The sequence below is a fragment of the Myxine glutinosa genome, chromosome 9, assembly GCF_964187855.1.
Source record: "Myxine glutinosa chromosome 9, kmMyxGlut1.1, whole genome shotgun sequence".
NCBI lineage: Eukaryota > Metazoa > Chordata > Myxini > Myxiniformes > Myxinidae > Myxine > Myxine glutinosa.
The window spans coordinates 145281695-145299701 of NC_136269.1; the positions used below are offsets into that span (position 1 = coordinate 145281695).

The window sequence follows — 18007 nt, forward strand, 5'->3', positions numbered from 1 at the left end:
TCAACAATCCTGTCAAAGAAGTTCTGTCACTAAAGCTTTTCGGTCTCACTATCTGCCATGATATTTCTTAGGAAAACCACATTTCCAAGCTGGCCTCCAAAGCCAGTCGCCGACTGGGCATCCTCTGTCGTGTGAAGTCCTTCCTTGGCACACCTGAGTTCCTCACCACATACAAAGCTTTCATCTGCAGCTCAATGGAATACTGCTCTTCCCTCTTGGATGGTGCTCCTGCCTCACACGAGCTCGGCTTCACGCCGTTAAATCCAAGGCTTTCAGAATCATTGGTTATCACCTGCGATGAAGCTGATTCTGAGGGACTTTCACTTGCTCACTGCAGGCAGGTTGGTGGTCTTTCTGTCTTATACCGACTCCTCTCTGGCCTTGCTCCCCCTGCTCTGTCTGTGTTCTCTCCCCCTAATATTCCTGCAGTACGCACAAAATCTGCCTGCAACCCTCTTATGGTTAAACTGCCAAAATCTAGGCTTTCTGCTCACCTTCACTCTTTCATTCCTCTTTTCTCCCGCCTCTGGAACAAACTCCCTCACTCTCTTCATTCCCAATCCTCCCTCCAGGTCTTCAAAACATCTGTTCACCACCATTTCTTATCTTCCCCCATACAAAACATTGATCCTTTCTACCCCCATTAATCCACCCCAAATCCACCTCTTTCAAATTCCGACTTCTTTCCTGAAAGTCCTTGTAGTATCTATTTGTTTTAGACAATGTACCCCTGAGTGCTCCATCGCAGCCCCCTCCCTTCCACAGATCTCCCGATGCCCCTGTTCTCTGCTAATGTACTTGTGTGCTTCCCTCTCTCCTCCTCCTCTTGTCTCCTGTTCCCTTTATTACAGTCACGTGAAAAAGTAAGTACATCCCATGTAAAGTTTTGACTTTTTCAACATATTTCAACATACAGCTATTTGATCTTCATTTCAACAATATTGAAAGATAAAGGTGATATAATATAACAAATATCATGAAACATTTACATTTTGTAGTCCATTGTGTAATTTAAATAAACATAAATGCAAATTTCGCCCTTGGCTCTAATAGGTGGTATTGCCCCCTTTGGCAGAAACAACCTCAAGTAGGTATTTCCTATAACTGTCTACCAGTCTCTGACATCGACTGGGAGAAATTTTTGCCCACTCCTCCAAGCAGAATTATTTCAGCTGTGCGATGTTTAAGAGGTTTCTTGCATGCACAGCTCGTTTCAAATCCCCCCACAACATCTCGATGGGATTTAGATCCGGGCTTTGACTTGGCCATTCCAGAACCCTCCATTTCTTTCTTTTGAGCCATTCCTTGGTGGATTTACTGGTATGTTTAGGGTCATTGTCATGTTGCAAGGTCCACCTTCGGTTGAGCTTCAACTTTCCGACAGATGGCCTCACATTATCCTCAAGCACCCTATGGTACAATGAAGAATTCATAGTGGATTATATGATGGTGAGCTGCCCAGGCCCTGATGCAGCAAAGCTGCCCCAAACCATAATATTTCCACCACCATGCTTTACAGTTGGTATCAGGTTCTTGTGGTCAAATGCTGTCTTTGAATTTCGCCAAACATGTCTTCTGGTACTGTGACCAAATAGCTCTACCTTTGACTCATCTGTCCAGAGCACATTGTTCCAGAAGTGCTGGTCTTTGCCAAGGTGTTCATTGGCAAACTTTAGTCTTGCCCTGATGTTCTTTCTGGATAGCAAAGGTTTCCCCCTGGCACACCTCCCATGGAGATCAAATTTATGCAGACTCTTTCTAATGGTAGACTCGTGCACTTTGACATCAACAGTGGCAAGAGCTACCTGTAGGTCCCGTGATGACATTCTGGGGTTCTTCGAGACTTCTTTCAGCATCTTGCGGTCTGCTCTCGGGCTGAACTTGCTGGGGCGGCCTGGCCTGAACAAGTTGGCAGTTGTTTGGAATCTTCCCACTTGTAGATCATCTTCCTGGCAGTCGAATAATTGATTTCAAATTGTTTGGAGATCTTTTTAAATCCCTTCCCAGAATCGTAGGCATATATAACCTTCTTTCTCAAGGCCTCAGAGAGCTCTTTTGATCGAGGCAGGGTGATGCCGCACACTTCAAAAACAAAGAGCACACCAAACTAAATGTCTTAGGTTTAAATAAGACAGGTTACTCCAAGATCCTCTTTAATGATGTTCTCATCATTTGCACCTGAGCTGGTGCACCTGATTCTAATTTTAGGTATTTGAAGTAGTGATAAATGTAGGGGTGTACTTACTTTTTCCACATGCGAAATTTGCATTTATGTTTATTTAAATTATACAATGGACTACAAAATGTAAATGTTTCATGATATATATATATATATATATATATATATATTTTTGGATACAAGATCGAGGGTCGTGAAAGAGCTAACATTAATCACACAAAAAGTCAAACCGACACACAAAACACAAAAAACAAGGGGAGCGGCAGACAAGATGGAGAGAGAGGGGGAAGGACACAACCACAACATTTGAGAGCAGGGACATCGGGAGGACTTGGGGGGAGGTGGCAGAGGTATAAAACTTATGAACACTGCAAGGACTCTGGGGTGAATTAGCGGGGGTAGAAAAGATCAAGGTTTTGGATGGGGGAAGATAAGAGATGGTGGTGAACAGCAGTTTTAAAGACCTGGAGGGAGGAGTGGGATTGAAGGGAGTGGGGGAGTTAGTTCCAGAGGCGGGAGAAAAGGGGAATGAAAGAGTGAAGGTGAGCAGAGAGCCTAGATTTTTGGAGTTTAACCATAAGAGGGTTGCAGGCAGATCTTGTGTGACCTGAAGGAATATTGGCGGGACAGAGCACAGAGGGAGCTGGAGGAGCAAGGCCGGAGAGGAGTCGATAGAAGACAGAAAGACCACCAACCTGCCTGCGGTGAGTGAGTGAAAGGCCCTCGGAGTTATCTCCATCGCAGGAGATTCCAATGATTCTGAAAGCTTTGGCCTCAACAGCGTGAAACCGAGCTAGGTGTGAGGCAGGAGCACCGGCCCAGAGGGGGGAACAGTATTCCATTGAGCTGCGGATGAAAGCCTTGTATGTGGTGAGGAGCTCAGGTGTGCCAAGGAATGACTTCGCATGACGGAGGATGCCCAGTCGGCGACTGGCTTTGGAGGCCAGCTTGGAAATGTGGTTTTCCCAAGAAAGATCATGGCAGATAGTGAGACCCAAAAGCTTGAGCGACAGAAATTCCTGGAGAGGATTGTTGAGAAAGTAGATGCGAGGGTTTTCCAGTCGGTCCTTTCGGAGAGACATTGTAAGAGTGTGAGATTTGTCAGGATTGAAAGACATGTTCCACTTGTTTGACCAGTCTGTGATTTTGTCCAGGTCTGCAGAGAGTGAGGAGGCTGCAGACTGCCGATCTGAAGCATGAGGAATGGAGCGGCAGATAGTGGAGTCATCAGCAAAGAGATAGAGAGGATTTTCCAGAGAGTCGGAGAGGTCATTGATGAAGACCAGAAATAGCACAGGGCCCAGAACACTACCTTGGGGAACTCCAGCCAGAACAGGAAGGTGAGATGAGAGAAATCCATTCAGGGCCACATGTTGCCTACGACCAGAGAGGAAGTCCGCAAGCCATGAGTGGAGATTTTCATGGATACCATAGGAGGAGTGTTTGGTGAGCAGAGCTGGGTGCCAGACCATATCGAAGGCACCTGATATGTCAAGTGAGACAGCTCTGATTTCCTGTTTGGCATTGAGGACCTCCATCCATTGTTGAGACAGCAGAAGCAACATGTCCAGAGTAGAATGACCTGGTCTGAATCCAAATTGATGATCAGAGATCAAGCCATTGGAGAAGAGGAAGGATTTGACGTCAGAAGCGATGATGGATTCCATGACTTTGCTGATAATTGGAAGCAGGCTGATTGGTCTGTAGTTGCAAGGATCTGTTTTTGCACCTTTTTTGTGTAAAGCGGTAATGTTTGCTGATTTCCAAGATGCTGGCAGATGACCTTGAGCAAAAGAGAGGGTGAAAAGAACAGAGAGAGGGAGAGATAGAGCAGCAGAGCAGGATTTTAGGACCCGTGGGCTGATGCCGTCTGGTCCAGTTGCAGAATCAGAGCTAAGGTTTGACAAAAACTTCTCCACCTTGTCAGGAGAGAAGGACACAGAGTCCAGGAGCAATTCGGTTCGACTGGGAAAGGTGGGAACAGAGAGAGATGGGTTTGGGACACAAGATTTTGAGGCAAACACAGAGTTGAGGCATTCGGCTTTGTCACGTGCGGTGTCAAATGTGTAGCCATTTGAGGTAAGGGAGGGAATGGAGAGGGAACAAACACCAGAAACGGATTTGACCAGATGCCACCAGGATTTGGAGGAAGGAGACAGGTTTGAGAGTTCATTCTTGTGTGTGGAGAGATAGTGCTTCCTGGCACTCCTGAGGGTAGACACACACTTGTTTCGAGCTTGGTGGAAGGAACTGAGATTGCCTTCAGTTGGATTTGCCTTCCAAGAGGCAAAGGAAAGTTGTTTCAGGGCAACTGCCTCACCACAAGATTCAGTGTACCATGGATGGGAGGAAGGGTAACACAACTGAAGACGAGATGGGATAAATCTGTGCATGAGAGAGAGCAGTTTTCTTTGGAAGAATTCCCAGGAAGAATTGATGTCAGAGGCAGTAGAGATGGGAGACCAGTTCAGATGATTGATGCCTGCTTGCAATCCGTGCCAGTCGGCCTGAGTGAAATACCAGACTCGTCGGCGCTGAGGAGGCTCTCTGAGAATGGCCAGAGAGATGTCCACTTTAACAAGCACATGATCAGAAGAACCGATTGGAGCAGAAGAAGAGCAATTTGTTATATTATATCACCTTTATCTATCAATATTGTTAAAAGGAAGATCAAATAGCTGTATGTTGAAATATGTTGAAAAAGTCCAAACTTTACATGGGGTGTACTTAGTTTTTCACGTGACTCTATATGTTTAATGTGTTTCTGTTTATATTTTTATGCGTTTTTTTTGTATTAGCTCTTACATGAGCCTGGCTTTGGATACAAAATATATATGTATATATATATATATATATATATATATATATATATATATATATATATATATATATATATATATACATATATATATACATATATATATATATATATATATATATATATATATATATATATATATATATATATATAGATATATAAATAAAATAATTGGTGCAGCGTTTTCTACACCACCTTATTTAACACATTATATCAATTATTTGTGCATGTTGTTTGTGTCCTTTATGACGTCCTTAAAAACAGTGAGTCGCCTGTTTGGAATGATTTTCAATCTTGTTTGACTGCCAGGCAGGCAGACAGACAGTAAAAATAAAATCGCACTCCTCTTTGTGTATGCTCAGGGTGCATTCAGAGCCAAAGTTCTGCTGAACTACAGGTTCGTTTTTTAATTCATGTTCCGATTCGTGTTTACAATAAAACATTAACTTGAAATAAAATGTTCCTACATCATAATCCGACGTTTGTAGTCAGATAAACAGACACATGGACAGACACACAGACAGAAGTGAACCAATATTGCTTAATCCCGTTTGTCGCCCCGTGTGCGCATGGTGATGAATTTACCACATAAGTGCAACAAGGTAATTCTTCCCACAAAATATATTTTGACAAGTAATTCCTGCAAATATATCACATGAATGAGAAGGACATAACATTACAAATCTGTAAATATAAATAAGGGTTCAAAACTGGTACTTGATAATTAGGGATTGGTTAGAATTACAATTCAGACATCAATGGTGTTGCTGACAGCAATTTGACAACAACATTGATTTATAAATGATGCTGATTATCATTCAGATATTGTGATAACACCATGAACAAGTGTTGAATCGGTTAACGAGGATGTAATTGCCAGGGTACTGATGGTTATGGTAATAAGGGCACTGTTTTGTTTTGTTTTTTTGTTTTTGTATACAAGATCGAGGCTCGTGAAAGAGCTAACATTAATCACACAAAAAGTCAAAGCGACACAAACCGACACATAAAACATATAATAAGGGGAGCGGTAGTCAAGATGGGGAGAGAGGGGGAAGGACACAAACACAATATTTGAGAGCAGGGACATCGGGAGAAATGTGGGAGGGGGAGGGCTTGGGGGGGGGAGGTGGGAGAGGTATAAAACATATGGACACTGCAAGGACTTCCAGGAAAGAAGTTGGAATTTCCAAAAAAGTGCATCTGGGGTGAATTAGCGGGGGTAGAAAAGATCAAGGTTTTGGATGGGGGAAGATAAGACATGGTGGTGAACAGCTGTTTTAAAGACCTGGAGGGAGGAGTGGGATTGAAGGGAGTGGGGGAGTTTGTTCCAGAGGCGGGAGAAAAGGGGAATGAAAGAGTGAAGGTGAGCAGAGAGCCTAGATTTTGGCAGTTTAATCATAAGAGGGTTGCTGGCAGATCTTGTGCGACCTGTAGGAATATTTAGGGGACAGAGCACAGAGAGAGCTGGGGGAGCAAGGCCGGAGAGGAGTCGGAAGAACACAGGAAGACCACCAACCTGCCTGGGGTGAGTGAGTGAAAGGCCCCCGGAGTTAGCTTCATCGCAGGAGATTCCAATGATTCTGAAAGCTTTGGCTTCAACAGCATGAAGCCGAGCTAGGTGTGAGGCAGGAACACCGGCCCAGAGGGGGGAACAGTATTCCATTCAGCTATGGATGAAGGCCTTGTATGTGGTGAGGAGCTCAGGTGTGCCAAGGAAGGACTTCACACGACGGAGGATGCCCAGTCGGTGACTGGCTTTGGAGGCCAGCTTGGCAATGTGGTTTTCCCAAGAAAGAACATCGCAGATTGTGAGACCCAAAAGCTTGAGCGACAGAACTTCTTGGAGAGGATTGTTGAGAAAGTAGATGGGAGGGTTTTCCAGTCGATCTTTTTGGAGAGACAAAGTAAGAGTGTGAGATTTGTCAGGATTGAAAGACATGTTCCACTTGTTTGACCAGTCTGTGATTTTGTCCAGGTCTGCAGAGAGTAAGGAGGCTGCAGGCAGCCGATCTGAGGGATGAGGAATGCAGCAGCAGAGAGTGGAGTCATCAGCTAAGAGATAGAGAGGATTTTCCAGAGAGTCGGAGAGATCATGGATGAAGACCACAAAAAGCACAGGGCCCAGAACACTACCTTGGGAAACTTCAGCCAGAACAGGAAGGGGCGATGAGAGAAATCCATTCAGGGCCACATGGTGACTACGACCAGAGAGGAAGTCCGCAAGCCAAGCATGGAGATTTCCAGGGATACCATAGGAGGAGAGTTTGGTGAGCAGAGCTGGGTGCCAGACCGTATCGAAGGCACATGATATGTCGAGGGAGACAGCTCTGATTTCCTGTTTGGCATTGAGAACCTCCATCCATTGTTGAGACAGCAGATGCAACATGTCCAGAGTAGAAAGACCTGGTCTGAATCCAAATTGATGATCGGAGATCAAGCCATTTTGAGAAGAGGAAGGATTTGACATCCGAAGCAATGATGGATTCCATGACTTTGCTGATAATTGGGAGAAGGCTGATTGGTCTGTAGATGCAAGGATCAGTTTTTGCACATTTTTTGTGTAAAGCAGTAATGTTTGCTGATTTCCAAGATGCTGGCCGATGACCTTGAGCAAAAGAGAGGGTGAAAAGAACAGAGAGAGGGTGAGATAGAGCCGCAGAGCAGGATTTTAGGACCCATGGGCTGATGCCGTCTGGTCCAGTTGCAGAATCAGAGTCGAGGTTTGACAAAAACTTCTCCACCTTCTCAGGAGAGAAGGAAACAGAGTCCAGGAGCAGTTGGGTTAGACTGGGTAAGGTGGGAACAGAGAAAGATGGGTTTGGGACACAAGATTTTGAGGCAAACACAGAGTTGAGGCATTCGGCTTTGTCATGTGCGGTGTCAACTGTGTAGCCATTTGAGGTGAGGGAGGGGATGGAGGGGGAACAAACACCAGAAACGGATTTAACCAGACGCCACCAGGATTTGGAGGAAGAAGACAGGTTTGAGAGTTCATTCTTGAGTGTGGAGAGATAGTGCTTTCTGGCACTCCTGAGGGTAGACACACACTTGTTCCGAACTTGGTGGAAGGATCTGAGATTACCTTCAGTTGGATTTGCCTTCCAAGAGGCAAAGGCAAGTTGTTTCAGGGCAACTGCCTCACCACAAGATTCAGTGTACCATGGACGGGAGGAAGGGTAAAACAACTGAAGACAAGATGGGATAAATCTGTGCATGAGAGAGAGCAGTTTGCTTTGGAAGAATTCCCAGGAAGAATTGATGTCAGAAGCAGTAGAGATGGGAGACCAGTCCAGATGATTGATGGCTGCTTGAAGACAGTGCCAGTCAGCCTGAGTGAAAAGCCAGACTCGTCGGTGCTGAGGAGGCTCTCTGAGAATGGCCAGAGAGATGTCCACTTTAACAAGCACATGATCAGAAGAACCGAATGGAGCAGAAGAAGAGCAGCAGACATTTGCAGGGAAGTTTGTCATAACCAAGTCTGGAAGAGAAAATACTCCATTGACTGAGATCCGGGTCGGGAAATTGACAGATTGTGTCAGTCCCAATGAGTCACAGAAGTCCTTTGCTGAGATGCCATGGCTGGTGAGAGAGGAACCCACACCCAGCCAGCTGGCATGATGACAGTTGAAGTCGCCACATATGAGGAAGAGAGAGTTGGGATGAGTTGATAGAAGTTGGTCCATGTTGTCAGACAGCGACATGTAAATGGAGTCATCACTGTTTGGAGGCCGGTACAGAACACATATGAACAAAAGGTGGGAGCGGAGAGGAAGCCTTAGCCAAAGGTACTCCTGTGGGTTGGCTGGAGAGAGCGCAGTGCAAGGAGAGTGATGAAGAGAGTTTTTGATAAAGATAGCCACCCCACCACCAGGACAAGGCTGAGGTCTGTCATACCGGAGGAGGGAGTAACCAGGAAGAGATATTAAGGAATCAGAGACATCTTGAAGGAGGAAAGTTTCTGTTAAGCAGATCACATCTGGATTGTCAGAAGCAACCTGAATGGAGAGATCAATCAGGTTTGAGCGAAGGCCCTGGATGTTTTAGGTCCATACCATTAATGAGGAGAGAGGGGGAGCATCGGGTGTATGAGAGGGGTGGGGTAGGGGCAGATGAAGGATGGGTGGGGGAGGTAGAAAGAGCAGTTAATAGTGTGTCAGAGATTACAGAAGAGTTACAAGAAAGGGAGGATGACATCGAAAGGTTTGATGGTGACGGGATGAGGCACAGTGATGGGTTGTTTGAGGGGGGGGCAGAGGAAAGTAGAAGGTTGGGGGAGGTGGAGGTATGAGATAGAAGGGAGATGAAGTCGGGAGGACGCAGCTTTGAGAAGGGGGTGGGAGGTGGGAGAATTGGAGAGGGATGGTAGGGGGAGATTTGAAGGGGAGGGGTTTGGGGGGGAGTTTTGAAGGGGAGGAATTAGGGGGGAGTTTAGGAGGGGAGGGGGAGAGGGGGGAGTTTAGTAGGGGAGGGGCAAGGGGGGAGCTTTGGAGGGGAGGGGCAAGGGGGGAGTTTGGAAAGTGGATGATTAATGAAAGACAAACATTTATAACAATTTGGGTTTATTGTGATTTTCAAGTTAGAGATCCGTTTAAGAACGATGGAGGAGGGGTGGAATGAATATTAATTTAGAGCATGTAGTGAGAAAGAATTATAAGAGATTGAATATTTTTTTGAAATAGAATGAGTTGGAGCAGAAATTGAAAAGAGCCTTTTAAATAGGAAGAAAAACAGCGTGTTGTAATATACCACTGAATAAAACACTGCAGGGGAAAGTTTAAACATATTTAAACAGAACCGTGAAGAACAATCTAATATTCACAAAAAAAAAACAACGGGGACTGTTTCTCTTGTCTTGCAGCACCATGTGAAGCCAACATGTTCTTCTGCCACAGCAACATGTGCATCAACAACTCGCTCGTGTGCAACGGGCAGCAGAACTGTGTCTATCCCTGGGATGAAAAGCATTGCCAGGGTATGAGGGATCTTGGAAATGGGATTGAGGGGCCTATGATTTAGAGAGAATGTGCTGTGGGGGGTAATGGTGACATGGCAAAGAGGTGGGTGAAAGGGTAGCTGTGATATGGTGATGAGGTGCACAGGTGAGACTTGCCTAACACATTAGGTGGCTTCTCTGTTAGAGGAGCTTGAAATGTGATCTTCAACAAGGTCTGCAAAAGTTCCTCTTCTCCTCTATCCTACCAATTTCTGCACGAATCACTCACTCTCTTCTTATATTTGCATTTATTCCCTCAATAAAATTTCTTCTTTCATTCATTCTTCTTTATCCTTTGCACCTCCACCACCTGTCCCTTCACTGTCTCCACACAGAGAAGCAAAAACACTCAGTGTTTCAGAAGATGACTCCAGCCAATGGTACATTAGTTGGTGTCTGTGCTGGAATCGTTGCTCTTCTAATCGCCTTGTCCATCTGTGTCCAACTGCGACAACCACGAAAGAAATTGCTGTCTCTCCCTGGTGACCAAACATCCTGTACAAATTTGGGTTCCACCCCTGGATCCCCACAAGAGACGTCAGAACTTCAGGAGGTCTTTGGCCCGTCATTGTATGACTTGCTCAGAGCGGGGCGTAGCGAGGACGGGGCTGAGGCAGTCCACGGCAGATGTTGTCAGGGTGAGTGAAATGATCGATTCGATGATGAAGCATCACCTGGTGGTGCTTCAGCTTCATCACCTGCTTCAGCTCACTTCCATGTGTACTTCCGTGTGGATATTCAAAATCACATTTAATTTGCAATAAGAGAAGATGCTGTTCCTATGAACGGTGTTTGTGGGGTAAATATTATCAACTTTATTTTGGTTTGAAAGTTATCCAGAATAATTGTTGTTGTTTATAACATTGCTGGAATATTGATCAGTTTTATTTACACAAAGGGGATTGAGATGAGATGTTAACAAAATATCATTCAAATAAACATGGTTAGTGTGACAAGATAACATCAAAAAATATTTCATGGTTATATCTTTGACAATACCATTGTGAAAAATAACACTACTACTAATAATAATAATAATAATAATCATCATCAATATTGTTCTGTCCTCTCCGAAAGAAGGAATCCCACGTATGACGTGAATAATTGCTGTAGTGCAGAGTAGTTAAACCGTCGGTTCATCTCATTTCTAAAAGGTGGGAATTGCTCCACTTTGCAGCTATTTCTTTATGCATATCAATATATCAATATATATACTGTATCAATAACCTTCCTCATTGGCTGCTTTTGGCCAAATTTAATATGTTACTTTTTGGGGGTGGCGGTACTGTTGTAATCCATACACTTTTTGGTGGTGTTGTTGTAATCCATACACTTTTTGGTGGTGTTGTTGTAATCCATACAATTTTGGTGGTGTTGTTGTAATCCATACACTTTTTGGTGGTGTTGTTGTAATCCATACAATTTTGGTGGTGTTGTAATCCATACAATTTTTGGTAGTATTGTTGTAATCCATACAATTTTTGGTGGTATTGTTGTAATCCATACAATTTTGGTGGTATTGTTGTAATCCATACAATTTTTGGTGGTGTTGTTGTAATCCATACAATTTTTGGTAGTATTATTGTAATCCATACAATTTTTGGTGGTGTTGTTTTAATCCATACAATTTTTGGTAGTATTGTTGTAATCCATACAATTTTTGGTCGTATTGTTGTAATCCATACAATTTTTGGTAGTGTTGTTGTAATTCATACAATTTTTGGTCGTGTTGTTGTAATCCATACAATTTTTGGTATTATTGTTGTAATCCATACAATTTTTGGTAGTATTGTTGTAATCCATATAATTTTTGGTAGTATTGTTGTAATCCATACAATTTTTGGTGGTATTGTTGTAATCCATACAATTTTTGGTAGTATTGTTGTAATACATACAATTGTTGGTGGTATTGTTGTAATCTATACAATTTTTCGTCGTATTGTTGTAATCCATACAATTTTTGGTAGTATTGTTGTAATCCATACAATTTTTGGTAGTATTGTTGTAATCCATACAATTTTTGGTGGTATTGTTGTAATCCATACAATTTTTGGTAGTATTGTTGTAATACATACAATTGTTGGTGGTATTGTTGTAATCTATACAATTTTTCGTCGTATTGTTGTAATCCATACAATTTTTGGTAGTATTGTTGTAATCCATACAATTTTTGGTAGTATTGCTGTAATCCATACAATTTTTGGTAGTATTGTTGTAATCCATACAATTTTTGGTTGTATTGTTGTAATCCATACAATTTTTGGTAGTATTGTTGTAATCTATACAATTTTTGGTAGTATTGTTGTAATCCATACAATTTTTGGTGGTATTGTTGTAAATCATACAATTTTTGGTATTATTGTTGTAATCCATACAATTTTTGGTAGTATTGTTGTAATACATACAATTGTTGGTGGTATTGTTGTAATCCATAAAATTTTTGGTACTGTTGTTGTAATCCATACAATTTTGGTCGTATTGTTGTAATCCATACAATTTTGGTCGTATTGTTGTAATCCATACAATTTTTGGTAGTGTTGTTGTCATCCATACAATTTTTGGTAGTATTATTGTAATCCATACAATTTTTGGTCGTATTGTTGTAATCCATACAATTTTTGGTGGTATTGTTGTAATCTATACAATTTTGGTGGTATTGTTGTAATCCATACAATTTTTGGTAGTATTGTTGTAATCCATACACTTTTTGGTGGTATTGTTGTAATCCTTACACTTTTTGATAGTATTGTTGTAATCCATACACTTTTTGGTAGTATTGTTGTAATCCATACAATTTTTGGTTGTATTGTTGTAATCCATTCAATTTTTGGTCATGTTGTTGTAATCCATACAATTTTTGGTATTATTGTTGTAATCCATACAATTTTTGGTGGTATTGTTGTAATCCATACACTTTTTGATAGTATTGTTGTAATCCATACAATTTTTGGTGGTATTGTTGTAATCCATACACGTTTTGATAGTATTGTTGTAATCCATACACTTTTTGGTGGTATTGTTGTAATCCATACACTTTTTGAGAGTATTGTTGTAATCCATACACTTTTTGGTAGTATTGTTGTAATCCATACAATTTTTGGTAGTATTGTTGTAATCCATTCAATTTTTGATCGTGTTGTTGTAATCCATACAATTTTTGGTCGTGTTGTTGTAATCCATACAATTTTTGGTATTATTGTTGTAATCCATACAATTTTTGGTCGTATTGTTGTAATCTATATAATTTTTGGTAGTATTGTTGTAATCCATACAATTTTTGGTAGTATTGTTGTAATCCATACAATTTTTGGTAGTATTGTTGTAATACATACAATTTTTGGTGGTATTGTTGTAATCTATACAATTTTTGGTGGTATTGTTGTAATCCATACAATTTTTGGTTGTATTGTTGTAATCCATACATTTTTTGGTAGTATTGTTGTAATACATACAATTTTTGGTGGTATTGTTGTAATCTATACAATTTTTGGTGGTATTGTTGTAATCCATACAATTTTTGGTTGTATTGTTGTAATCCATACAATTTTTGGTTGTATTGTTGTAATACATACAATTTTTGGTGGTATTGTTGTAATCCATACACTTTTTGGTAGTATTGTTGTAATCCATACAATTTTTGGTCGTATTGTTGTAATACATACAATTTTTGGTAGTATTGTTTTAATCCATACAATATTTTTGGCGTTTAAATAGCAAAGAAACGTTTATACGTTGGAGAGAGCATGTGTAATGGTGTGTTTAAGGCCTTGAAGCAGATGGATGAGTGGAAGGAGGGACGGGTGAGTGGAAGGAGGGATGGTTGAGTGGAAGGAGGGACAGATGAGTGGAATGAGGGACGGATGAGTGGAAGGAGGGACGGATGATTGGAAGGAGGGAAGGATGATTGGAAGGAGGGATGGATGATTGGAAGGAGGAAGGATGATTGGAAGGAGGGAAGGATGATTGTAAGGAGGGACGGATGAGTAAAGGAGGGTAGGATGAGTGTATGGCTCTCTTGAAGGAATCATTTTGTTGGCTGATGAATCAAATGCAAGATGTACTGGATCAACCTATGATAAGGATCAATAAGATGAATCCCGTGTCCAATAATTATCCGTGGCGCTTTGACTCGATGAAAGTGAATCATTTCAATTGGATGTTGGAGATATGGGCGGGGTTTCACAGGCTAATCATCTGTTTAGACGCGTGAAGATATGGGTGGGGTTTCACAGGCTAATCAGCTGTTTAGACGCGTGAAGATATGGGTGGGGTTTCACAGGCTAATCAGCTGTTTAGATGCGTGAAGATAAGGGTGGGGGTTCACAGGCTAATCAGCTGTTTCGATGCGTGAAGATATGGGCAGGGTTTCACAGGCTAATCAGCTGTTTAGATGCGTGAAGATATGGGCGGGGTTTCACAGGCTAATCAGCTGTTTAGATGCGTGAAGATAAGGGCAGGGTTTCACAGGCTAATCAGCTGTTTAGATGCGTGAAGATATGGGTGGGGTTTCACAGGCTAATCAGCTGTTTAGATGCGTGAAGATATGGGTGGGGTTTCACAGGCTAATCAGCTGTTTAGATGCGTGAAGATATGGGTGGGGTTTCACAGGCTAATCAGCTGTTTAGATGCGTGAAGATATGGGTGGGGGTTCACAGGCTAATCAGCTGTTTAGATGCGTGAAGATATGGGTGGGGTTTCACAGGCTAATCAGCTGTTTAGATGCGTGAAGATATGGGTGGGGTTTCACAGGCTAATCAGCTGTTTCGATGCGTGAAGATATGGGCAGGGTTTCACAGGCTAATCAGCTGTTTAGATGCGTGAAGATATGGGCAGGGTTTCACAGGCTAATCAGCTGTTTAGACTCGTGATTAGCTGTGTGCGTACAAGGATGTCTGTCAGTGTTTAAGGGTTAGGCGTGTGTTCGGAAGACGCTCGCCAAAAGCCTTTCGTAAATTCGGCTCACCATGTTCATATACTCACCAGACCTCAGATGGTGTCAAATACAGAAACAGTTTGTCACGAGAACAGGTGCACTAACATCAACACCTTGAGAATATCATCAACTGAAACATGACTGCCAAATTCGGTCTTGCGTACATTTAGGAGAAATTTAAATAAATGGAGAATGACAGCTGAAGCAATAATTACAGGATGAAAATCCTTCTGATTTCCATAAAGACATGTCTGTCTGGAATGCCATCAAGGGTACCGAGGGTTCGGTGGAGCGAAAGGAAATTCCTTGTTGACCCTTTATTAACAGGAAGTGCTATTCTTGCAGGCTGAACCATTGCTTCATGGAAATGATCGACAATTCTAAGTGATATCTTATAATAACCATTCGTGGCTAACAACATGATGAAATTGCAGTTGTTTTCACTCCACCATCCACACCCTGTTGTATTCACCATTCATTCCCATTCCCTCCTGTTTTAATTTCCATCCCATTCCTCATTGTATATTTCTCCACATTCATCCTCCCTTTCCTTTCATCACTCTCCAGTCTGCCAGCCACTCCCTTGAGGATGCAATGTGTGTACAAAACCCATACTCTGTCTTCAACAGGCAATGGCGACGATGCGATATGCTGTGATGAGACTTCACCAGCTTCACGCAGGCCGGCCTGTCTCGATGAAAGAGGACGACCACGTGGAAAAGTGGGACAGCAGTACCAGAAGTTCAGCTCGAACCAGCGGCCTAACCTCCGCCGGTCTTCCTCTCTCACCTCGCATTGCAATCACAAGTATCCACAAAACACTGACTTGCAGGCAGCCCACATGCCTGAGTTCGGTAAAAAATTTGAAAGAGGCAGCCATGGGTGCGTGGGTCATTATCACGACACTTGTGTGGTGATGCACCTTCAAGACTCAGGGCCACAACCATTCGTGGGGAACTGCTTACCTGCTTCACAAGTGACTTCCTGTAAGTGTCGTAGCAGGATGGTCAACAAGGTCGCAGCACCTTTCCATTGCATGTCCTCCTGTCCAGTGGCGAGTGGCTGTCACGGTGCCAGATGCCCAGAAGTTGAAGATCGTTTTGGCTACGGAAGCTGTCCCATGAATGTACACCGGCTTCCTGGTGGGTCCTATGTTGGAACACCATCATTATTGCCATCTCGCCGGCCACCAAAAATTTCACGACCGCCACCACAACTTCGTCCAGAGGCTCCAGCGTGCCGCGGGCCATTGTCACGACAGTGTTGCCGCGATAACAGAGCCTCTGGTCACTGGGTCTCACCTACTTTTCACGACCTGGAGAGTGAGTGTGAATGCGAGTGTGACACTGATTTTGAGGCAGTTGTTCATCGCTCAGCTTCCATGGACTTCTAGAGGAGTGAGGTCCTTTGTCATTGCCACAATGCCTTTTGTTTGTCACATGGCACCAATATTTTAGTGGAAGAAATCTGTTCAAGCTCATTAACGTTTAATGAAACGATTGGCTTGAAAATTGAAAGCAAGCAATCCAGAGATAGAAATAGGTAGAGGGACACTAAAATGTTAGGAAAGACATGTTGAAAAGCAGCGGAGGAGCCTCAGATCCATGTGGCGTGTCGATCGTGAAACGACGAACAAGGCACGTGCATGGAAGCCGGTGGAGCAACCAAGGCCTTCCATGGGCTTGCTTCCTGAAATGAGGCTGTCGTGAAGGACACCGGATGGGTTTGAGGTGAGGACGCAAAAGGTCGATGAGGATTTTTCCAGCTAGTGGAACTCCGGATGTTATCAGCAAGAAAGTAACACGTGGTAAATCTCCAAGCGAGTGGAATTCATTTGTGTCTCACCGAGTGTGCGGTGCCACTCACTGGCAAGTTTCAACCACTGGATCCAATGGTAAAGTATGGTGGATGCATCGCTCCAATGTGCATGAGTTTTGAAAATGAAAATCTTACCGAGTTTCAAATACTCATTGGAGCTTTTTTTTGGATTATTTTGGAATAAAAGTGTGAATAGGGCAATAAATGTACTTTGGTAAAAAAAAAATTCACAAACAAAAACGTGTAAATCAATTAATTAAAGCAATAACATATTGCAGGCAGAATGCTGTTGCAATACCATTGTATAACGCTATTTATTTCTACTTTAATATAAACTATGATATTATTTAATACTATGGATATAACTGCTAATGCCTCGGGTCATGGAATTCGTCTTATTTTCCTGCATTTAACCGAATGCTTTTGAAATGTTCTATTTATATTCTGCCGTATTCTTTCACGCCTTAACATCGTGTTATTAAAGAGAATTAAATTTTACATTTTCCTAATTGTTTCACTGGGTTCATGACATCTGTGATTTCAATGGATCTTTCCCCTATGCGGGAAAAGCATTTGTTTTCCCTTCATGCGTTTCATTATCGATCAAAAGCGTTTCGTCCATCACGTTATCACAGTAGTCGGTGATGTCACAGACACCAACTTACCATTTTAGATGCCAATACGGCGTGACAGATGCCAATCTGGTATCATCGACGAATCCGTCTTCATAAACATCGAACCTGGGTTATGGAGATCAACGTGATGACATGGATATCGACACAGCTTCATATTGTCGCATCTATGGGACAGCCAATGCGGACTTGCCGCGCCGGAGTGATGCGCTTCATGAATGACCAAAGGGAATTACGCTCGAGCGGTTAGAACATGGTTTACCACAGTCAGAATCAAAATCCCGCTGGTTTCTTCAAGAATACATTTAACAAAGGCTTGACGCTCGAGCAGCACAGATCAGCCCACAGGTACGACACCCAGCAGAGAGGCGACGCTCGAGCAGCACAGATCAGCCCACAGGCACGGCACCCAGCAGAGAGGCACGCTCGAGCAGCACGGATCAGCCCACAGGCACGGCACCCAGCAGAGAGGCACGCTCGAGCAGCACGGATCAGCCCACAGGCACGACACCCAGCAGAGAGGCACGCTCGAGCAGCACGGATCAGCCCACAGGCACGACACCCAGCAGAGAGGCACGCTCGAGCAGCACGGATCAGCCCACAGGCACGGCACCCAGCAGAGAGGCATGCT

General features: G+C 43.0%; 1 protein-coding gene across 1 annotated transcript in view; it reads left to right on the forward strand.

Moving 5' to 3' along the window:
* The window catches only part of LOC137434827 (neuropilin and tolloid-like protein 1), a 123309-nt gene extending 106067 nt beyond the window's left edge, over positions 1-17242 (forward strand). The window contains exons 9-11 of the mRNA XM_068127959.2: positions 9859-9972; positions 10329-10631; positions 15556-17242. Coding sequence (XP_067984060.2) covers positions 9859-9972; positions 10329-10631; positions 15556-16319 — 1181 coding nt within the window. The 3' untranslated portion in view covers positions 16320-17242. The remainder of the gene's footprint in view (positions 1-9858; positions 9973-10328; positions 10632-15555) is intronic.
* Positions 17243-18007: the final 765 nt, after the last annotated feature.